The sequence below is a fragment of the Anser brachyrhynchus genome (genome assembly GCF_964034855.1).
Source record: "Anser brachyrhynchus genome assembly, chromosome: 5".
Taxonomy (NCBI): Eukaryota; Metazoa; Chordata; class Aves; order Anseriformes; family Anatidae; genus Anser; species Anser brachyrhynchus.
The window spans coordinates 28183718-28208014 of record NC_137699.1 but is presented as its reverse complement, the minus strand read 5'-3'; the positions used below and the strand labels follow the sequence as shown (position 1 = coordinate 28208014).

The following is a 24297-nucleotide window of genomic DNA, read 5'->3' as shown; positions in this document are numbered from 1 at the left end:
TGGGTTACATCTTGAAGTCCCTTTGCCTTTCTCCCAGTCACTTGACCTTTTTTCCTTCCACAACTACAATGTAGCAGTGGCATGTTATCTACCATTGCAAGCTTAGGTGGCTTTCTCTGTGCGAGTCTCCAATCTTGAAAGTGGCTTTCAGGATAAACAGAAAAAAAGTGCAGAAAGCCTGTCTAGGCCATGTATTTTTCCCTTGCAGGTCAGTGCTCTGCTTAAAGAAGTCAGATTGTGGGTAGATTCAATATAAGACATGCAACTATATATTACATAGTGTCTGTCTCTCTGTCTGACCTTGGGCAAGTCACTTATACCTTCTAGGTTGATCTGTAAAATGAGATCTTAAGCTCATTTAGCTGCCTTAAAGGGAGTGTTGTAAGAGAGAGTTACATTACCGTGCAAAGCTCTCTGAGGAGGATTACTAGTCTGTGAGAGTGCATGTGTAGGCTGAACTAGCTACTGGCACGACCTCTGAAGAGGTGATATTCCAGTTGCTCTAAATATCGAGGACATCACAGCGAAGAGATTTTTGCATGACAAAACAATTCTTCCCCTTCTAGTTCATCTGCTGAGGATAGCCAAAAGCAAAATACAGATCTAGAACAGGAGTCCCAGCTACGCTGAGATAAAAAGCAAACAGAAGATATATTGAAGCCTTCAGTCAGAACACTTTATTCTGTTTTTTTTTTCCCATTGTAAACAATCCTTGGTCATTAATATAGAAAGTTTAAATGGCAGTACTCAATTCATTTGTGAAGCTCAAAAATTCAAAGCCTCCTGATAATTGCACTATTCATGACACAAGGCAGTTGGTCAGGATCAAAATTCCAGTTCCAGTGAAAGATAGATCCCTACAATTCCAGGTTAAGAACATCAAATTACAACACACACTGTATAAAGTGCATAAGGTACAGTGCAAAGAGGTCAAGGAGAAAGGCAGGTATAGAACTGACTGGTCTGCGTGACAAACTCGACTCTGTGCTCTATGCAGCTGTAAAGAACTTGAGCAGAAGTGTAGGTATTACAGGAAAGCACATCTACAGTAGAACCTCCCCCCCCTAGTTATTTAGAAGTGAGTTAAAAGTCATCAAAGAGATAGACAGTGTCACGTTTTAGGATTAGCCTAACAGCTCTAAGCTGATGGCAAGCTAGGTCAGTTTGGCCAAGAAAACAAAAGCAGCTGTCATTAGTACTGCTCACTAATGAGATTGTGCAAATCTGTGATTGGGAGATTCTGAAATCTAAATGCGGTTAGTGTCAGTGGAGCACAGCTCCTGAAACACCCAAAGGAGATAGAGCAAGTCCCTTTCAATGCTATGGAAGCCCATTCTGTCACTGCAGTGAGTTCAGGGGTAGTACAAAACAGTCTCCCTTGTTTTATGTACTAAAAGTTATATTGCAGTTATATTACACTTCAGAAATACTGTTGTTTCTTTTGAAGAAAGTAAAAAAAAACTAACCAATCTAACAAAAAAGTGAACTAGTTTTCCCACCTCTCATGCTGACGTACACGCTACTGGCAAACAAACTCTCGTGGCCACGTTGTGTGTTGTTTCTTTTAGAAGGTCCTACTGCTGTCTACCTTTCTTCTGCTCATTTCTCATGTCCCACTCATGGTTGCAGAGAGGCAGCTGCTTCTTTATGCATCCTTCAACACAGAAATTACACAAAGATATCTGCCCTTTCATGAAACCAATTAACCCTAAGAATTCCATTCTGTTTCTAGTCACAGTAAGCCCCATCCACACAGAAATTCTGCGCAGAAGCTACTGTCCCATTCCTTGCACTACAGAATACTGTCTTTTCACATATCCTAACACGCTCCAGAGCAAAGCCTGGCATGACAATCTATACAGTATGTCCACTTAATACAAATTCAGACTAGCATTCTGTTGTACCTGTCAGGGACAGATTATATTCCTAAGAAACAAAAACAAAAAAATCCCCGTGTGATAGGAATACAGAGTGCCTGCTGAACTTTACCACAGCTCTATCTTTCCCTATTTCCTGCCATACCTGAAATTTGCTGGCATCTGCTCAGTGATAAAGCTGCATCACAACACTTTATTGGATATTACCATAGCAAAGAAAGAGGTAGGCAATTAAAAAAAAAATTAAAGGATTTTCCATTTGTAGTCCCTTTGCTGGATATGCTCTTTATAAATTCATCCATCTATTAAGGACTCAATTGCCCTACGTACATCAGCCAGTGCAAGTGGTCAGCAGAAACCTGCCATGAAGAATCAGTTCATACCTTTTCAAATGAACTACAGAAGTTGAGCACACTGCACTGGGGAGACGAGGGGGAGGGAAGGTAGCAATAATTTTTTATAGAGGCTTTAAAAACAATCATCTCTGAATTTCAGTCTTTGTAAAAGAGCTCTCCAATCTTGAAAAATTTTACAGGAAACCCACAATCAAAGTTTTATACTTTAGGCTACATTGAGCTGGTGAGATTTTTCTCTCCTCTCTATACAGGTTTTCTGGATTAGAAATAAAATACATGCAATAAAGGTCAGTGCATTTCTAAAAAACACAAGTGCTCTCTTCCATAAACCTAAAATCTTCCTTGTTCAGTTTGAAAATGCCACCCTCCCACCCCCCCAGTCAAAGAAATACCCCAAAAACGCCCTGAGGTAGTCACTGTCAAAATACTGGCACTTGTAATTTAGTTCCCTTCCTTCCAACCAGAGGCACATTAGCAGCTTCCATTTGCCACCAACACAAGTCAGGAGACTTCCCTTTTACCAAGAGACTGGTGAACTGCATGCCTTTCAGGTGTCTTGAAGTCTTCCCCTTCTGCATGATGGCGAATGTCAATTACTTTCTACTGCCCTGGGCAAGGCGATTTCTCATTTTGGGCTGGTGCACGGCAAGCCACTGGGTACAGATAGCCTGCACAACGTCTTCTCCACTGTTCTCAGCCAGCTGGCGCACGTGCTGGACTAGCTGCACTGCTCTGGTCTTCTCCTGTCTCACCGAGACCAGATAGGCAGAACGCAACTTGTTGCACATCAGGTACGCTTGGATCTGAAGCAGAAAAGGCAGGCAGAACTCAATTAGAAAACTATGGCAAGCTAACACAACGAGCTTAAGCCAGGATTCACTGGAATTATCTAGCTCAGAAGCTTCTTGTACAAGGCAGTAGCAGCATGTTATAAAGCAGAGTATTGCACAGAGCAGATCCCAGTGTGAAAGATGAATAGACAAGTATTTTGCTCAGTTTGTCTCCTATGGAAACTCCTTTACAGTATCACCATGAAATCAACATCAATAATCCTATTTTGTGCATTAAGTTACCATATCCCCATGACAAAGATTAGAAAAGTCATTTTCTTGTACTGCTCTTCTATGGTTCTTCTAGAAGAGCTAATACATTTCAGTAATAAATCTTGCATAAAAGGCAGATCTAAAAGCCCATTTTTCAATCCACATAAAACACCGAGTTTGTCAGTAGAGCAAGACAGAGAAGAGTCACAATTTTTTAGATTTTATTCCTAGTTATGGCCCTCAGGATCTATGACAGTCTGCAACTCTGAACCACAGTCTCTTCATCTAGAAACATGCATCCAGAGTTCACAGGCCATGACTCTCCAGGGGCCTGGCAGGCTGGTATTTAAGCTAACAAAAACCAAGTAGTTCAGGCCTCATTTCCTCTAAGAGGAAAAGTGTATAACAGAATTGGAGAAGTTTTATGAACTCCCAATCACAATAAAAACAATATAATCCTGAAAGAATGATAAGCTGAAATGGCCACCTTTGGGGTACCTCTGAAATACTTTTCTTCCCCCTATTACAAATGCCTAGCTCTCACTCCAAGGACTATCAATGAATCAATAAGGATAACATCAATCCATATCTTCATCTCACAGCTCTACACTCAGTCACCACAGCCTTAACCAACTCACTGATTTCTGCAATCTAGGAAGTGGCCATCAAAACCTTGACTTGGGTGAGGATGAGAGAGAAGATGCTGGAAGAGAGCACAATGCCTTCAGACCAAGACTGGGCTGTTCAGCTCCTGCTAAAGGAGTTCCTTTACTGTGCTTATACATACCTTGTTTTCATCACTGTCCATATCCTGGATCAGATTATCAAGATCCTGTATCCAAAGAAGGGAAAAAAGGGAAAAGGTGTTCACATTCAGAATGACTACCGTTTGCAAACCTTTACTCCTTCAGGGACCAAACCTCTGCCTAGAGGAAGGGCTGCTGAGATCACAGCTAGATGTTTACATGACACCAACCACCACTACCATACACGCAGAAAATACAAAGTCCAATTCCTCCCATTACCACAGCTTTCTTCTACCTGCCTTGTCTGTGGGGTATCCCTAGAGAACACTATGAGGTCAATCTCTTGTCCTCTATCAAGTTCTATTAGTCAGGCTAGAGGACATCTGTTTTCTTCACAAGGATGGAAAAGACACTGTGGTAGGTAAAGGGAATCTTAAAGTTGTTTCCAGTGGAGGCAGCAGGTCTATCTCCACATATCCTCTGCGTTAACCAGGGAAATTTCACTGAAGGGAACACCTCCCACCCCAGTCAGGAGCATTTAGCAGGTCCTGTCAGTAAAAGATTCAATCCCTGCCGTGGGTACTCATTTGAGAAGTGCAGGGTAGGCTATCATCTCCTCTCAAAGGAGCTAGCTTAAGGGAGGAAAATACACACTCCCACCTTTAAACAATGCATGCAGTACAGAGCCAGAATGTTTGAAGATACTACTAGAAGAGCAGCACAGGATGGTCTCTCTGTAGCCTGTACGGTATTTACCCACATTACTTCGAAAAGGACATGATGCAGAATAGAATTACCTCAGCAGGTATGTTCTTGAATTCATTTAGACAGTTTAAGATAATGTTATCCCCATCATTTTTGGCTGCCACTCCAGACTCACTGACACACTTGAGGAGCTGCCGGATCTCACTGTACTTTTGCTGCTTCACCAGCTGCTTGGCCACTTTGCTGTACACTTCTGTAGCCTCCAGCTGGAAGTCCTAGAGGTAGGCGAACACCAGGGCAACACGTTAAACATTCTCAGCAGGTTTTCTCAGAGGGACTCTACATGACTGAGACAATCTCTGCTGAGGACAAAATATCACACACTGCTCTTAAAAAGCGAAAACTGTTTTGGTTGGTTCTGAGTTTCCAGTCACCACTGCCCAGGACTGGCTCAAAGCTTCTTTATAATCAGACCGGTAAAATTCAGTTTTGCTCAGAAACAAGGGCATTGTCACCTTTTCCTTTTCCAGGGTGACAAAAGTAAATTTTACTGCTTCTGACAGAACATCTTTCCTAGTCCCAACCCACTGCTACCTCACTTAGCAGGCTCCCATTATAATCCCGTCCAGCAGACACCGCTTGTGTACCCTGGAAAATAAGAGGTATCTGATCATGATATACCTCCCATATGAAGAAAGATAAAAGATGCAGACTGATCCTGCCATGAATAAGGCAAGAAATTAAAAAAAAAAAAAAAGGAAACAGAAGTGATGCTTGGCAGTTGGACTGGTTGCTCCCTTTTTACTGGGAGGTAGTGACTACTGTTGCTGTTCAGTGCTACTTTTCCCACTCCAAACAAGTGCTCTGCCTTGTACATCCTGACCCAAAGGAAGAAGCAGGGTCTGACATATGCATCAGTCACAGATGTACCAGGCAGCAGGGTCACAGATACTCCTTCACTGTGCCACCTCTGTCCAGAAAATGCCCTGATATATCCTCTCTCCCATATGGGAGGCAACTGCAACACCACACTGCACGAAGCAATATCCTTTAGCAACTCCTAACATATGGATGAGGAACACACAGAAAAGTTCGGAGGCTAATGTGCCACACTAGCTTGTAAGCACCTCAGCTCCTACCCAGGCATGAAGAGGATGAGGTCTCCAGAGACAGTTTTCAGTTATTCAGCTTTGCTCTCTCAGTTAGGAGAACAGTGCAGAGATAGTTATGTATCTGGTATATGTGCATGGCTGTCACAAACCACAGAGAGCTGCCACGTCAGAGCTCTCTACTCACATCACTGATTGTGGTTCGCCAGCACTGAGTCACTAAACAAGGTGCAAGGCAAAAGAAAAGCTCCACATAATTCGTTTGTAGGAGACAATTAGTCTGGAGGTGTCCTGCTGAAGCACAATCTCCAAGTCTCTACTCCAAGTCAAGTCAAGTCTCTACTCCAAGTCAAGTCAAGTCTCTACTCCAAGTCAAGTCAAGTCTCTACTCCAAGTCAAGTCAAGTCTCTACTCCAAGTCAAGTCAAGTCTCTACTCCAAGTCAAGTCAAGTCTCTACTCCAAGTCAAGTCAAGTCTCTACTCCAAGTCAAGTCAAGTCTCTACTCCAAGTCAAGTCAAGTCTCTACTCCAAGTCAAGTCAAGTCTCTACTCCAAGTCAAGTCAAGTCTCTACTCCAAGTCAAGTCAAGTCTCTACTCCAAGTCTCTACTCCAAGTCTCTACTCCAAGTCTCTACTCCAAGTCTCTACTCCAAGTCTCTACTCCAAGTCTCTACTCCAAGTCTCTACTCCAAGTCAAGTCAAGTCTCTACTCCAAGTCTCTACTCCAAGTCTCTACTCCAAGTCAAGTCAAGTCTCTACTCCAAGTCTCTACTCCAAGTCTCTACTCCAAGTCAAGTCAAGTCTCTACTCCAAGTCTCTACTCCAAGTCTCTACTCCAAGTCAAGTCAAGTCTCTACTCCAAGTCTCTACTCCAAGTCTCTACTCCAAGTCAAGTCAAGTCTCTACTCCAAGTCTCTACTCCAAGTCTCTACTCCAAGTCAAGTCAAGTCTCTACTCCAAGTCTCTACTCCAAGTCAAGTCAAGTCTCTACTCCAAGTCTCTACTCCAAGTCAAGTCAAGTCTCTACTCCAAGTCTCTACTCCAAGTCAAGTCAAGTCTCTACTCCAAGTCTCTACTCCAAGTCAAGTCTCTACTCCAAGTCTCTACTCCAAGTCAAGTCAAGTCTCTACTCCAAGTCTCTACTCCAAGTCAAGTCAAGTCTCTACTCCAAGTCTCTACTCCAAGTCTCTACTCCAAGTCAAGTCAAGTCTCTACTCCAAGTCTCTACTCCAAGTCTCTACTCCAAGTCTCTACTCCAAGTCAAGTCAAGTCTCTACTCCAAGTCTCTACTCCAAGTCTCTACTCCAAGTCAAGTCAAGTCTCTACTCCAAGTCTCTACTCCAAGTCAAGTCAAGTCTCTACTCCAAGTCTCTACTCCAAGTCTCTACTCCAAGTCTCTACTCCAAGTCTCTACTCCAAGTCTCTACTCCAAGTCTCTACTCCAAGTCTCTACTCCAAGTCTCTACTCCAAGTCTCTACTCCAAGTCTCTACTCCAAGTCTCTACTCCAAGTCAAGTCAAGTCTCTACTCCAAGTCTCTACTCCAAGTCAAGTCAAGTCTCTACTCCAAGTCTCTACTCCAAGTCAAGTCAAGTCTCTACTCCAAGTCTCTACTCCAAGTCAAGTCAAGTCTCTACTCCAAGTCAAGTCAAGTCTCTACTCCAAGTCTCTACTCCAAGTCAAGTCAAGTCTCTACTCCAAGTCTCTACTCCAAGTCAAGTCAAGTCTCTACTCCAAGTCTCTACTCCAAGTCAAGTCAAGTCTCTACTCCAAGTCTCTACTCCAAGTCAAGTCAAGTCTCTACTCCAAGTCAAGTCAAGTCTCTACTCCAAGTCTCTACTCCAAGTCAAGTCAAGTCTCTACTCCAAGTCTCTACTCCAAGTCAAGTCAAGTCTCTACTCCAAGTCTCTACTCCAAGTCAAGTCAAGTCTCTACTCCAAGTCTCTACTCCAAGTCAAGTCAAGTCTCTACTCCAAGTCTCTACTCCAAGTCTCTACTCCAAGTCAAGTCAAGTCTCTACTCCAAGTCTCTACTCCAAGTCTCTACTCCAAGTCAAGTCAAGTCTCTACTCCAAGTCTCTACTCCAAGTCTCTACTCCAAGTCAAGTCAAGTCTCTACTCCAAGTCTCTACTCCAAGTCTCTACTCCAAGTCAAGTCAAGTCTCTACTCCAAGTCTCTACTCCAAGTCTCTACTCCAAGTCTCTACTCCAAGTCTCTACTCCAAGTCTCTACTCCAAGTCTCTACTCCAAGTCTCTACTCCAAGTCTCTACTCCAAGTCTCTACTCCAAGTCTCTACTCCAAGTCAAGTCAAGTCTCTACTCCAAGTCTCTACTCCAAGTCTCTACTCCAAGTCTCTACTCCAAGTCAAGTCAAGTCTCTACTCCAAGTCTCTACTCCAAGTCAAGTCAAGTCTCTACTCCAAGTCTCTACTCCAAGTCTCTACTCCAAGTCTCTACTCCAAGTCTCTACTCCAAGTCTCTACTCCAAGTCTCTACTCCAAGTCTCTACTCCAAGTCTCTACTCCAAGTCTCTACTCCAAGTCTCTACTCCAAGTCAAGTCAAGTCTCTACTCCAAGTCTCTACTCCAAGTCAAGTCAAGTCTCTACTCCAAGTCTCTACTCCAAGTCTCTACTCCAAGTCTCTACTCCAAGTCTCTACTCCAAGTCTCTACTCCAAGTCTCTACTCCAAGTCAAGTCAAGTCTCTACTCCAAGTCTCTACTCCAAGTCTCTACTCCAAGTCAAGTCAAGTCTCTACTCCAAGTCTCTACTCCAAGTCTCTACTCCAAGTCAAGTCAAGTCTCTACTCCAAGTCTCTACTCCAAGTCTCTACTCCAAGTCTCTACTCCAAGTCAAGTCAAGTCTCTACTCCAAGTCTCTACTCCAAGTCTCTACTCCAAGTCTCTACTCCAAGTCAAGTCAAGTCTCTACTCCAAGTCTCTACTCCAAGTCTCTACTCCAAGTCAAGTCAAGTCTCTACTCCAAGTCTCTACTCCAAGTCTCTACTCCAAGTCAAGTCAAGTCTCTACTCCAAGTCTCTACTCCAAGTCTCTACTCCAAGTCAAGTCAAGTCTCTACTCCAAGTCAAGTCAAGTCTCTACTCCAAGTCAAGTCAAGTCTCTACTCCAAGTCAAGTCAAGTCTCTACTCCAAGTCTCTACTCCAAGTCTCTACTCCAAGTCAAGTCAAGTCTCTACTCCAAGTCTCTACTCCAAGTCAAGTCAAGTCTCTACTCCAAGTCAAGTCAAGTCTCTACTCCAAGTCTCTACTCCAAGTCAAGTCAAGTCTCTACTCCAAGTCTCTACTCCAAGTCTCTACTCCAAGTCTCTACTCCAAGTCAAGTCAAGTCTCTACTCCAAGTCTCTACTCCAAGTCTCTACTCCAAGTCAAGTCAAGTCTCTACTCCAAGTCTCTACTCCAAGTCTCTACTCCAAGTCTCTACTCCAAGTCAAGTCAAGTCTCTACTCCAAGTCTCTACTCCAAGTCAAGTCAAGTCTCTACTCCAAGTCTCTACTCCAAGTCAAGTCAAGTCTCTACTCCAAGTCAAGTCAAGTCTCTACTCCAAGTCTCTACTCCAAGTCTCTACTCCAAGTCAAGTCAAGTCTCTACTCCAAGTCAAGTCAAGTCTCTACTCCAAGTCAAGTCAAGTCTCTACTCCAAGTCTCTACTCCAAGTCTCTACTCCAAGTCAAGTCAAGTCTCTACTCCAAGTCTCTACTCCAAGTCAAGTCAAGTCTCTACTCCAAGTCAAGTCAAGTCTCTACTCCAAGTCTCTACTCCAAGTCAAGTCAAGTCTCTACTCCAAGTCTCTACTCCAAGTCAAGTCAAGTCTCTACTCCAAGTCTCTACTCCAAGTCTCTACTCCAAGTCTCTACTCCAAGTCAAGTCAAGTCTCTACTCCAAGTCTCTACTCCAAGTCTCTACTCCAAGTCAAGTCAAGTCTCTACTCCAAGTCTCTACTCCAAGTCTCTACTCCAAGTCTCTACTCCAAGTCAAGTCAAGTCTCTACTCCAAGTCTCTACTCCAAGTCAAGTCAAGTCTCTACTCCAAGTCTCTACTCCAAGTCAAGTCAAGTCTCTACTCCAAGTCTCTACTCCAAGTCAAGTCAAGTCTCTACTCCAAGTCTCTACTCCAAGTCAAGTCAAGTCTCTACTCCAAGTCTCTACTCCAAGTCAAGTCAAGTCTCTACTCCAAGTCTCTACTCCAAGTCAAGTCAAGTCTCTACTCCAAGTCTCTACTCCAAGTCAAGTCAAGTCTCTACTCCAAGTCTCTACTCCAAGTCAAGTCAAGTCTCTACTCCAAGTCTCTACTCCAAGTCAAGTCAAGTCTCTACTCCAAGTCAAGTCAAGTCTCTACTCCAAGTCTCTACTCCAAGTCAAGTCAAGTCTCTACTCCAAGTCTCTACTCCAAGTCTCTACTCCAAGTCTCTACTCCAAGTCTCTACTCCAAGTCTCTACTCCAAGTCTCTACTCCAAGTCTCTACTCCAAGTCTCTACTCCAAGTCTCTACTCCAAGTCAAGTCAAGTCTCTACTCCAAGTCTCTACTCCAAGTCTCTACTCCAAGTCAAGTCAAGTCTCTACTCCAAGTCTCTACTCCAAGTCTCTACTCCAAGTCAAGTCAAGTCTCTACTCCAAGTCTCTACTCCAAGTCTCTACTCCAAGTCAAGTCAAGTCTCTACTCCAAGTCTCTACTCCAAGTCAAGTCAAGTCTCTACTCCAAGTCTCTACTCCAAGTCAAGTCAAGTCTCTACTCCAAGTCTCTACTCCAAGTCAAGTCAAGTCTCTACTCCAAGTCTCTACTCCAAGTCAAGTCAAGTCTCTACTCCAAGTCTCTACTCCAAGTCAAGTCAAGTCTCTACTCCAAGTCTCTACTCCAAGTCAAGTCAAGTCTCTACTCCAAGTCTCTACTCCAAGTCAAGTCAAGTCTCTACTCCAAGTCTCTACTCCAAGTCAAGTCAAGTCTCTACTCCAAGTCTCTACTCCAAGTCAAGTCAAGTCTCTACTCCAAGTCTCTACTCCAAGTCAAGTCAAGTCTCTACTCCAAGTCTCTACTCCAAGTCAAGTCAAGTCTCTACTCCAAGTCTCTACTCCAAGTCAAGTCAAGTCTCTACTCCAAGTCTCTACTCCAAGTCTCTACTCCAAGTCTCTACTCCAAGTCTCTACTCCAAGTCTCTACTCCAAGTCTCTACTCCAAGTCTCTACTCCAAGTCTCTACTCCAAGTCTCTACTCCAAGTCTCTACTCCAAGTCTCTACTCCAAGTCTCTACTCCAAGTCTCTACTCCAAGTCTCTACTCCAAGTCTCTACTCCAAGTCTCTACTCCAAGTCTCTACTCCAAGTCTCTACTCCAAGTCTCTACTCCAAGTCTCTACTCCAAGTCTCTACTCCAAGTCTCTACTCCAAGTCTCTACTCCAAGTCTCTACTCCAAGTCTCTACTCCAAGTCTCTACTCCAAGTCTCTACTCCAAGTCTCTACTCCAAGTCTCTACTCCAAGTCTCTACTCCAAGTCTCTACTCCAAGTCTCTACTCCAAGTCTCTACTCCAAGTCTCTACTCCAAGTCTCTACTCCAAGTCTCTACTCCAAGTCTCTACTCCAAGTCTCTACTCCAAGTCTCTACTCCAAGTCTCTACTCCAAGTCTCTACTCCAAGTCTCTACTCCAAGTCTCTACTCCAAGTCTCTACTCCAAGTCTCTACTCCAAGTCTCTACTCCAAGTCTCTACTCCAAGTCTCTACTCCAAGTCTCTACTCCAAGTCTCTACTCCAAGTCTCTACTCCAAGTCTCTACTCCAAGTCTCTACTCCAAGTCTCTACTCCAAGTCTCTACTCCAAGTCTCTACTCCAAGTCTCTACTCCAAGTCTCTACTCCAAGTCTCTACTCCAAGTCTCTACTCCAAGTCTCTACTCCAAGTCTCTACTCCAAGTCTCTACTCCAAGTCTCTACTCCAAGTCTCTACTCCAAGTCTCTACTCCAAGTCTCTACTCCAAGTCTCTACTCCAAGTCTCTACTCCAAGTCTCTACTCCAAGTCTCTACTCCAAGTCTCTACTCCAAGTCTCTACTCCAAGTCTCTACTCCAAGTCTCTACTCCAAACCCCTGAATGTTTAAGACTTGAACAAGTGACTTCTCTGGTAAGAAATTTTCCATTTTGTGGATTAAAAGACCTTTGGCAGAAGTCTTTTGCTTAAAGAACTGCTCTTTGCAGTAGGTTCTTTGGTAATGGTAGTAGTTGTTCTACCAGATTTTTCCATACCTGAAGGACTCTGAAGGCTATCCCAAATCCCTCCTCAATGTTTTTGCCTTCCAACATGACCTGAAAAGAGAGGCATCAGATGAGTTTGAGGATGCACATTGCTTTTTTGTGACCTATTGTTAAATAATAATGCTTGCATTTCTAGATTTTGCCTAGAGTCCAGAAGACAACACATTTCTTCAACAGAAAACAACGCCATCCAACAAGAAGTAGAGCAAATACGGGGTCTGTTGTCACATTGATTCACTATGGAACACTGGGTAAGCATTTTGAGCACAGAAGCTCCAGGTTCTTAGGTGTTCTCTGCTACTTTGAGGAAAAACATTACTTTTTCATTAACTGTAGGTTGTATATATGCACAAGTAACTTGCCCATGAATAGTACCAGATGTTGCTCCAACCATCAAATGTTTCAACCTCTGTATCACATTAGTATTGCTGATGAAAAATAAAGCTGTGTTTTAAACAGCAGTGAGTACCTTGCAAGCAACATCCATTTTCATGCTATTATTTCCGAAGAGCGTGGGCAGGGAGGGACCTGTCATTTGAGAGGTTCCTGAGATCTCACATCGATGCAAGAACTTAGTTACTTCCATCTGCAGATCAACTGTATTGATGTGCCTAGGCAGGAAAAAAAAAAACTCACTTCATTTTGAAACAGAGAAAGTGTCAATTACTGTTCACGTAAACTTACTACTTCCTTGAATATATTTCAAAATGACACGTATTTCCAAACAGTAATTATTTTAGTTACTATTGGACTGTTTTTCATGTAGCCAAATCTACATTAATGAGGTTCTTTTTGGATTTGTGCACTCAGCAAATGAAAGCTGCAGGTGAGCCTTGTTTGCATTGTTCTAAAGAGTGATCCAGAAAATCTGAATCCCAAGTATCTGCTCTCACTTTTTGACCTCTTTATACCCACTCCCCCCCAACTTTAAGCCTAGTATCTAGCCAAAAAATATGAAAGAAAAAAAAAACTGAGAAAATCAAGATATAAAAGCCCAAGTACAAAAGATATATGGCTAAATTTACATTTTCGTTTTTTGAATGTAAGGATTCAGTTAATACTGAAGCTTGTAACTTGTATACAGTTGAATTACAATTCAAACAAATATAGCCAGCTAAATACAACTGTCTACACATGGAATGTTTTTTTTGTTTGATTTTTTTTTTAAATTGAAGAAAGGTAGATGATAGACTAGATTATTTAGTGAAAATAATTGCTCATCTTCTGGGTAGCTGGGGGAAAAAGTAATGGGAATCCTATACTTGCAACTAGCTAGTCAGATCTTGGTCAGGCCCACCTAGCATATGTTAGCTAAACTCAGCCCAAACACAACTATTAAGAAAAGACAAAGTCAGAATTTCCTCTTTCCCATAACTTAGCTTGTTGTTTATATATACCTCGACACATCTGTAGCAGACATTTTCTTCCGAAAAGTGAATACAATTTTCTTCCTTCCTGAACTTCTTGAGACCTCCTGCAGGTAGACTTTGAGATGGTCCTTAATCTTTACAAGCCATGTTTGTTTGCCTCCCAGTTCAGTGTATGATTTTGCTCCATGAGTGAAAAATCTAATGCAGGTCATAGCAGCACGAACGTGATCCTAGAAGAAATGTATTGAACTCTAAGACGGATCAGAGTAAACCACCTTCTCTAATCCTTGTCTCTATGAAGTGTTCACACAAAGCAGGCAATGCTCTGTTTTCTTTAAAGCAATAGTTAAGCTACTGCAATGTGCCAGATCCATCACAGAAACACACAGCAGGTCAGCTGCAGTCAGTCCAGGTCTTCCCACCTGTTTTTCAGGATTGGAAAGCAGCAAAAATATACTTGTCCACCATGCAGATTTACAGCAAAATAAATAACCCAAAGTCTGACAGCATTCAACATTTCTCATCTTACCTTCATGAACTGCTGTAGCTCATACAGAATGTGGTAATAGTTCTTTCTCTGCAAGTATTTGCAGGCTGCAATCAAGTAGATACCCCAGCTCTCCAATCCTGGATCAATAGTTTCCAGCAAGTTCTCCAACATATGCAGTTTTCCACTTTCATAGCTTGGAATGAAGATCCCTTCAATGAACACTTCTGATGGGGATTCCTACACAAACACCAGAAAAGTAGCCTGAAGCAAAGCAGCTGTGGCATGTAGATTTTCCTCATATAAAAGTAGTATCGAGTGACAGAGATCATAGAATTGACAGATAATTTAGTTGGAAAGGATCTCTGGAGGTCACGTGGTTCAAATCCTCACTCAAAGAGTGACATCTCTAGATCTACCCAGTCACATTCTGAGTATTACCAAGTAGGGTGATTCAACAGCCTCTCTGGGACCTAGTTCCCAGCCTAAACATCCTCACATCAATGCAAAACAAAACAAAACACACTTTCCTTATATCCAGCTAGAACTTCCCTTGCTCCAAATTGTGTCCACTGTCTCTTTTATTGTGCACATGAAATAAGCCTGGAGCCATTCTGTCCATAATCACCCACTCAGTAACTGAAATCAGCACATAGGTCTTCCCTTGCCTGCTCTCTTTTTCAAACTGAAAAAAAAACTCGTCACCTTCCTCATACATCATGTGCTTAAGGCCCCTGTGATGAACTGTCTAAAGTTACCACCGTGTTGGAATTCAAAAATCTTCTTTCTCTCTGTATTAGCAACCGGTGCAGATTTTCAGCTTTATAGTAAAATGACAAAGCAGTGTTGATACAGTGGCTCTACAAAAAAAAGAAAACACAATTTTTTCCTTTTCTCTAGAAGCCACTGTTTCAGCACAATGAGGAAGAGAGATTAAACACAAGATGTAAAGATCAACATTATTTTCCCATGTCACTGAACTCGTCAGTCACTGGACAGTCTGTGTGATAACGTTCAGGACACTGGAAAACTACTGTGCAGAAAAACATGCTCTCTAGAATGCTCTATGATGCTCATTACCATCTTGACTGGCCTTGAAGTCCTCTTAAGCTGCTTTTCAAAATTTAATTTTAAGTGACGGCAAACTGGATTACTCACCTTATTTAACAAGTGAAGCAGTGCTTCTCTCATACAGTCATGTCTCATGTAAAAGCTTATTATTGCCAGATTAGTGCCATAACTATGTAAATAGAACAAGCACTCCTGATAGTAGCTGTTGTGTTGAACCTTCCCCTCACACATCATCTCCAGAGAGAGACTTCTTGTTCTCAGTGTTGCTTCAAGTTCCCTCAACGTGGCAAAGTAATCATCATCCTGCTGTTAAAACAAAATCAGTGATAGGTGATGGCTAAGAAGAGAACCTTCTTTTCAATTAGACCTTGTCACCCAGCCCTGAGGCTTTTTCGTTCTTGTTTTGTAAATGGTCATCGCTTTGGAGGGGTTAGTCTCCATGAATGCTTTTTATAAAAATTAGATTGAAACTGTGCTATCAGAGACATTGAATGTTCTCATGACTAGCACAGCTCTGTTTTCAGGGACAGATGGGAGGCTTGTTTATTAAACAAAACACTCCAGCAGCTACTTCAATAACCTAATTCAAGCAGGCTTTTTTATTCTCCTAGAATACTTAGGAGTAAGAGGTCTTTCACCATTATGATTTTGTATTTACTTAGTACTAAGAGTCTTTTTTTTGTATACCTAAGCAGAACTTCCAGAGATAACCCCAAACCACGTAGTAGTGTTTTCAGCCAAGGGAAAAATTGTGAGATCACATTTTTAACCTCAGCTTTGAATATGTGCTAAGTTACTAGAGTTTTGATAGACAAATGACATCACTGCAACATCACAACATATTGTTGGGATGGAGTTTACTTTCCTCAGACTGCAGTAATAACACATTAACCACTACAGCTTCTTTCCCATCCACTAACCATGCCCCAGCTTGCTATTAAAAACAAACAAAAAACAACACTATGATCTGGTACTCAGCCACCAATTCACTGTGAGGAAGCAGCTAGTGAAATTCTCAACAATATTGAATTTGCAATATGCAATCATGACAAAAGAAGAAAAGAAACCTGATACCTGATATTGTATCCTGCATTACTATAAGACGTGTATTAAAGCATCAATACTTGGCTTTGCCATAGCCTTTCACAGTAGACAGAAGAGAAGACCCTTACCGCAATGAGTACGGGCTTCACTGTGGACTCCAGGTATTGTACCACATCCTGGACAAGCCTTGAACCATGGTTCAGCTGGTTTAGATCCACAGGTGGCTTTAAACACCGGTTAAACTTCTCTCTTGCTGAGCTTAAATTTCCAGCTTTAAGACAAGCCATGCCCCAGGCATGCCATGCTCCACTTGGATCCAAGCCAGACTTCGTAGAAACCTAAATTCAAAATAATTTGGCAATATTGCAATACAGTCCCAATACAGAAAATAGGAAAGCTAGCTTATTGGAGACTGTGACCTTTCACTTCCTGAACTGCATTTCCCATTAAAACAAACAAAAAATGACATGCTGATTATTTGTAGGTTACTGGCACAAAGTGCCAGCTACTGAAACACCCACGATTTCCAAATCAATGTTTTTATTGCACACGTTTAGGCAGTCACATATCTGGGAAATTTCAATTCAGCAGTTTTAAGCCTTACAAAAAAATCTGTTCCTGATGTGAAAATGTCGTAAGGCAAATGATTTTTACATAGTAAAATTAATTGGGTTTGTGGTTTAAAAACCAAAACAATAGCAAATGTCCCATGAACTGCCAAGATTTTTTTTTACTTCATAAAACTCTGCTGATCAAATTTATTCCTGATTTTCTTTAGTCTATCACCTGCCTTTAAACATGAACCCTTTTTATTCAAATATGTTATTTATTTCTGCTACTTGTTACCCTTAAAAATCCTAATATATTTTGCAGCATCATAATCCTCTTCCTACAAATTGCAATGCCATAAACAGAGGCTTGTGAAATACTAGGCGCAGGAACAGGATGGAAGATAAACCACATGAACTCTGACAGACAGATTTGCCACCATTGCTCTTTTCCAAGTAAATGCTTGCTAAAGTTGCCTTATTAAAATCTTCTGTGATATTATGGACAAATAAAACCAAACATACAAGCTTCAGACAAAATCCTGCCACAAAGTATGCCTCAGCCCTTCTGCTGGATGTAACATTCTTTCACATAACTGTCTGGCAGTTAGTCCATCCCCATTTTAATTGTACCAGAAAACAAGGACCCTGTCCTTCCTTTTAGCAGATTGCTCCACAGCAGAATACATCTTCCTTCTCAGAAGCTTTTTTTTCCCCAATGTTCAGACAAGATTGTTTCCATTGTTTAAAAACTTATTCCCAGCTTGTAACAGTTTAAATATTGTCCATTTCACACATCACATCCATTTAAACTCAAGAGAGAGAAAAACAAAAACCACCACAGAAAGATTAACATTCACATCCTTCTATTGTCATTACCTCTATAGCTAGTTGATAGTACTCTGCTTCCAAAAGCCGATTTCTTAACCTTGTTACTGCTGCAGGGAGAAGAATCTGATCCAAAGATGGTACTGGACGGTAGGCAGCAGCAACCAAAATGTTCAACACATCCACTTTGCTGATATAGCTAGGAGAAAACAAAGAGGTTAAACAAATTCATACACTTCCACTATTATCATACACACTAAGAACCTTAAAAAAAAACTTTATGTCAAAGACAACTCTTAGAACAGTGGTTCCTAACTCACCAGTACACCAGGTTTCTCTATCTGTTCTACTATCTTACTGAGGCTACTCTTTTTTCGTCCCAACATTCAATGAAGCACTGGCAGATGCTGACTGGAGACACCAACTAAAGTTACAGAATCATAACAGTATGTTTGAAATCTATACACTGCTCCTGCCACTTAAAGCCCTGTAGGACAAAGTCTGAAGAAAGAGTAATATGCTGGTTCTCAGGAAGTACAGGTTTAAAATCCCATATTGGAATACACACTGAAAGCAAAAAAAAAAACCAAAAACCACCACCACCAACAACAAAAAACACCACAACAGTAGAAGTGAAATATTTACTTCAATTATTGTGAATTATTTCTCCTACTCTAAGAATTTTCTCAGTAATTATTACATAGTCATATTAGTTGAATTTCTATCACTTGAACTCTTATACTATTCTTACACTATGAAATTCTCTTCCTGTTTAAGATGTCCACAGCACAATCACAAAGCAACCCTCCCACCCTCCACTCCCTAGTGGAGATAATTATCTTGACAATACATCCTAGCGAATATCTGATAAATCACCTGTCACAGAGCGCTAGATCTTGGCTCCTTCCAGCTTTTACAAACATCATTTTGGCACTGAAGAGTAACTGTTTCATGATGTCCATAAGGAGTCCAGCATCTACCTCAGGATTAGTGAGCCCTTGGGACAATTTGCAGCAGTGCTCTATCAGCTGGTGGCCACATGCTATACTGTTGCTGTGCAGACTAAGGATGGCAATACACAAGGAAGAGCTGGGAGCCTGACAAATTGAGGAAAGACACAAACGTGAATATTGAGGTACTTCTCCAGGAAGCTGCTTATACTGGACTCTCTTTCTCCAGATCTCACCTGTTCGTAATAAAATTCACTGCGCACAATTTCATTCTCCTCTTCATTCAGGGAAAAAATCCATTCAAGCTCAGTTGCCTTGGGTATTCGCACCACCGTGGAATATTCATTATCAGGAGCTTCTGCAGCCAGGAAGGAAAGAACAGGTAGAATCATTGTGCAAGTAGCAACAAACCTGGCTAAAGATGCATGATGCAGAGCAGTCCCACAGTCTTAAAAGAATCATCTGTGATGCTTTCATTGTACCAATTCCTGTCAGTATCATTTGTCTAGTACACACGTTAAAGAAACATTTCCATTCCTCAGCAGGCTACCAAACAGTACCTAAACTCACTATCATCAACATCCTTTCACCAAAACCTGGATCCAGTAATACGTCTTCAAATAGTTAACTAATCTTTATCCTACAGGACATCAAACAAAGCAACCTTTCCTCTTTCGCCTTCTCTCAGATGAGGTATTAAACATTTCTGATCAGGAGGGAAATAGCAATATGTGACCTATAGGTTACAGCTAACAAGGAAAACTGAAGAACCAGTTGCAAGAGAAAAGCCAAGTTTACTTATCTGCCTGTATCTTCTTTTGAGAATTCAAGTTATTTGAACATACTGTCCAGCAACTTTAGGATAAGACATTGAAAAGACAAGCTAACTTGTGCGTTAAGTTTTCATACAAAGTAGTATGGCAGAAAATTAGTTTTAATCAAAAGATTCAACAGAAGACATTTCTGTGGAAAGACTTTCTGTACGCCAGATTATCGAAATTTTTGTTTCGAAATTAGTAATCCAGACACTGTAGTACAGTAGTACCATTTGTCATCTTGTACCTGATACTGAACAAAAGATTATTTAAATAAATATCATTATATTCTTGGTTCTACTTTGAAACTGAGCTAAGAATTATTCCAGAAAACTGAGATTAGCTACAGGTCAAATCACGTCTGAGAATACACAAGCACAGCATGCTCAGGTTTCTGATTGTGGCTCCTGGCAAAGAAACAATGGACATTCATACAACATTGAAAAACAGAGAACAAAGCTAATTTGCCACCTGTATGCCTGATCAACAACTTCTCCCTGAGAAAGCTTAAAAGTCTTAAAAAACAAAACCAAGACAAATTAAAAAACACTAAAAAACTCACTGTTCTAGAGCTCACAGAATTGTTAGAGTGGTGAATAATTCTAAAACTGTAGTGTGAACTAAAAAAAGAAAAAAGCTATTTCTAAATTGAAATGGAGAGTGGAATAATTAAAACAAACCAGGTCTGAAAACATTTTGTAAGATGTATTCACAGTTCCAACAGAAAAGCTAAGAAAGCAGCCCGATAAAACACTTTCCCTCTAACATCTAACATGTTCTGATTCACTCATTCTGACTGAATGATACGGGCCCAGTGATAGGTAGGAATGCTGCAATCAAAGCAAGAAAGCAACGGGAGCAGCCATAAAGGCAACCTTGGTATAATGGGAAAAATACTGACAGGAGATGATGTCTGCTGCAATACTGACAGAAGAAAATGCCTGCCAGTCTGGGAACTGCTAGCCTGGGAACCCAGAGCATCCTTGAGAAGTGAAGCTGGCATAATTGAAGTGCAGCGGAGTAGAGAACCACAGACACTCTGAGACACCCTCAATAAATGCAAAAAGAAGAAACTGCAACAACAAACTTATCTGGAAAGGTGGAAATCAAACTGAGAAAGTAGGAAACAGCAACAGCTGTTGGCTGCTGTAGCTGGAAAAACAGGAAAACCGTTTGGGAAAGTAAAAATTGTTCTGAGAACGTAGAAAACATCATCATCTATTAGCTATCCCAGGTAAAAAATAGAAATTAGCAACATCTACAGGGTGATCCAGGCAGTGATATCCCCTTATATCTCTAGTGATATAAAAATTACTTGCTTTCTACCCACAATAGAACTCCTCTCTGAGAACTTGCCCTTGATGAACTTCTCTACATGGGATCTGGACAGATCTGACCCTTGCCAGGGACACGTGGCTGACTCCATGACAGAGATCATCTTTGAAGTGAGACATGGTCCATCACTGACTGGCCTCACTCCTGGAAGTAGCTTGGGGAGTGCCATATCAGGTACACTTGGAAATATTTATGTATAATGTATATGCGTACATATATATTTTAATGTAGTTATATATGCATAACTAATATAAACACACAAGTTACTTATCATGAGTGTATTTGCTTTGCTATATAACTTGTAATATATACTTCATTAGTAGTGATTTTGTAGTAACTATAATAGATATACATTTACTATACTTGCTTTGGAAGTAGTAATTCACACTAATTTGTAATACAAAAATTCAAGAAACAAAAATCTCCATGTCCTCGTGTATTACAAAATCCTGCAAGCCCACTGTCACAATCCTTATGCACCAGGGTAAATCTTATAGGTCAAGACAAAGACAGAACACAAATGAAGAGAAGGATCTAATCAGAAGCAGCAGCTCAAACTAATTTTCAGCTGAATCAGTTTTGCAGCAAAGGGAACAGTAAAGCTACTTCTGTCAACAGCAAAAACGTTGAAATAGCCCAAACTTCAAAGGGGAAAAGTAGGGAAAAATATTAATTCTCATTTGTTTTGTAGCACAAACACAAGATTTTCTCCATGCTTTATATTACTGCTATAAGCACTTGAAATAACTCTGTTTTGGTCCAGCAGAATAACACATCAGTATATGAAAATTTTGCAGAATCACCTCTAACACCCGACTTAAGAAACAAACAACAAATGCCATCTGAGGAAAAATGGCAGGAAAAAATAAAAAGTCAAATGAAGTTTTGTTATTACTCCTCAAGTCTTATGATGTTAGATGGGGAAACTGAGGCACTGAAGAGAAATTAGTAGTTGATATTCATAAAACCAGCAAAGGAAAGGGAACTCAGGTCACAGCCAGACCCATGAGCAAAGCCTCATCCTTTGCTACCCCCAGCTAAAGCTAAAATGGGGTATCAAACATCAGAGCACACTGCACTAGTATTCAGAGATCACTTTTTACAGACTGTTCTAGCAGTGTCTGTAAAAAGAGCATCACTCAGTACAGCTCCATAGTGGACTAGTAGTTTCTACTCTTACCACAGCCTCTCACTGACTATTTCTAGCATGTAAAGTACCTTCTCCAACTGTTTTTTTTCCCCAGTACTTTAATCCCCAAACTGCTTGTTCAGTATTGACTCAGCCATTTCTCCTAAATCACAAATTTCCCATTCACAGAAGTTTGGAATACTTTATTTCAGACTGCTCATGCAAAAACACCACTGATATTTTGTAACTGAAGTTTTGATCAACCTTTAGCTACAGCTAGGCATGGCAGCTTGCCATCTCTAACTGCACTGGTAATCGTGCACTTTAAAAAAAACACATTTTAATACTATTCCACTCCTTACCTTCCACTTGGTCCTGATCTTCTTTTGTGCTACAATAAAAAGACAGAAAGAACCATCATGCCTAGTCCATGCCTTTCCACACTGGGGAAAACATACTTTTAAGAAAAGGGATCAATACGGCTAGCCTTTTCAGAAAAAGGTACTATAAGAATGTAACATGTCTCTCTCCCTGCCCTTTCCAACCCACTGCCTTGTCCCCACCCTCCGCTGTCTGGAAGTGCAAGATTCTGACTCTACATATTGTATTTCAACTACACTAAGTAATTAGTTCTCACACCCTTCTATAGTAACAACTTGCTGTTGCACATATCATAATGAAACAGACGCTGAGAACAAGAACTGCCCAATACCAGAACACATCAGAGCTCACATGACTTTTCTAGGATCCAGGTCTCTGACCTGAAAGATTTAGCATCTTTTTTTTTTTTTAAATACAAATAAGGTGAGTATAAACAAAAGACAAACGCTTTGCAATTAGAAAAAGACAACACAAGCAATTAAAACATGACTAGTAGCATTCAAGTTCACAGCTAAGCTTTGCTGACCTAATCTGGTAGCATAAGCAACCATTCTGACTCAAGCTAATCTATCTACAGGTGACTGCTTATTTTTTCACTATTTTTTTTCAGACTGCTATTCCTCACAAGCCTCCTGATATTGCCATAGCTGATACTGCTATCAGCAGGCTTTATGGGATCACAAATAGTAAAGCTCACTCTTTTCAGCTGCACTTTTCACCAGTTGGCCTAACCAATGCACAATGAATCCCCATCCAACTCTCAGCTGAAAGCCACCAGATCGTGAAAATCTGTCATCACAGACAGGCTTTGAAACTGTGCCCTTAATGAAAAGGCTATCTAATCAAGAACTTGCTTTTGAATACCCAAGGTTCAAGAAGTCACAATCAAGGGACTATGAAGTAGCATTAAAACAACTGTGTTCAACAGATCCAGTCAATTTGGAATTGAGGATAACTAGAATAGAAAGACATACGTGCTTGTGTCATGTACCAAGCCAGGCAGATGATCTCTGTTGTAGTAGCTATAGCACTGATCGCATACTCGAGCCGGATTTTCTCTACAAGCTTCTACTGCCATTTTCTTGGTAGAGCAAGAACTGCACACCAGCCTGCCACAACGCCTGCAGTGATGACGCCTGTTAAACTGAGCACAAGTCATGAATAAGCAACTGAAGGAACATGACCCAAGTCCACGCCTGTATCTGCCTCCACTCATGAGTAAACTTCACTTGATGAGAGGACACAGCACACATGACGAGGCTTTTTAGAACTATAAAATGATTGATTCTCACTACCAGAATTCCCTTCTAGGGACACACGTTTAATATACTTGCTGCAGTCTTCAACTTTCTCCACTACTCAAGCTGTTCCTATTTTGGTCATCAAGATACTTAGATTGCTTCCTGGAAAAATCAGAAGCTGTAGACTCTTTTTCTGACACTACCTTAGTCACTTCCAAATTCAAAAGCAACAGGCATTTTGAGGAAATAGTACTGCTTCTAAGCAATATAAGGCAAGACTGCCAGCACACCTGCAAAAATCAAAATTAATCTTTTTCACTTCACAGTGAAAACAGGTAACTGCTGCCTGTCTCCTCAGCTACACTAAATAGAAATTAATGGTTAAAAATCAATGGACTAGCAATCCTGTCAAGCCTACAGTGATGTAGGCAAACTTGCTAAAGTAGCTAAGGGCTTTTAAGAAACATATTACAAGCAACTGTTGACATTAAGGTCACAGTTCTAATTTTTGCTCCTTACCATAGTGAAGCGTTCAGATTTGCAAACCATACATATCGTTTCAGTGTCATCGGGTATCCATTCTTGCTTTGGAGGTGGCTTTTCAGGTGGCACAAATTCCTGAGGAAACAAATTTTGCTGCAAACTTCTTTCTCTGGGACTTGCAGACGTTGTTACACCTTAAAAAAAGCCAGGACAAGACAAACATGGAAAGGGATTTAAGCTGTTTAATGGAGTCTTGAATACCAGAAAACACTACAGACTTACTGAGACTCACAAGACTACCCTTATCTTTCACCTAGGCATAGCAGAGTAACGTTGTGTAAGGAGTATAAATGCTATAAACTAAAACTCTAAGATTGTAAGCTTCTAATACTTCAATGCTAATGAGCAAGAGTACTTAGTTATTAGTAGATCTTTACCACAACAATTAGAGAAGTATAAGATAACTTCAACATCTATGCTTGTATCATAAGCAGGGACTTGGAGAAGGAGGGAAAAAAACAC

The 24297-nt window shown here is 41.0% G+C and overlaps 1 protein-coding gene across 6 annotated transcripts in view; it reads right to left on the bottom strand.

The window, feature by feature from the left end:
- Positions 1-662: 662 nt before the first annotated feature.
- The window catches only part of ZFYVE26 (zinc finger FYVE-type containing 26), a 53730-nt gene continuing 30095 nt past the window's right edge, over positions 663-24297 (bottom strand). For 4 of the 6 annotated variants that reach the window (XM_080595346.1, XM_080595349.1, XM_080595348.1 and 1 more), the window contains 15 exons: positions 23812-23969; positions 23026-23195; positions 22033-22061; positions 18628-18749; positions 18318-18538; positions 17493-17640; positions 16194-16403; positions 15109-15327; positions 13993-14190; positions 13491-13693; positions 12563-12704; positions 12085-12144; positions 4820-5002; positions 4064-4108; positions 663-3036 (listed from right to left, as the gene is read on the bottom strand). In XM_080595346.1, the coding sequence (XP_080451472.1) occupies positions 2827-3036; positions 4064-4108; positions 4820-5002; positions 12085-12144; positions 12563-12704; positions 13491-13693; positions 13993-14190; positions 15109-15327; positions 16194-16403; positions 17493-17640; positions 18318-18538; positions 18628-18749; positions 22033-22061; positions 23026-23195; positions 23812-23969 (2318 nt within the window). In that variant the 3' untranslated portion in view covers positions 663-2826. The remainder of the gene's footprint in view (positions 3037-4063; positions 4109-4819; positions 5003-12084; positions 12145-12562; positions 12705-13490; positions 13694-13992; positions 14191-15108; positions 15328-16193; positions 16404-17492; positions 17641-18317; positions 18539-18627; positions 18750-22032; positions 22062-23025; positions 23196-23811; positions 23970-24297) is intronic. The other 2 variants (XM_080595347.1, XM_080595351.1) reach the window with 1 other exon arrangement.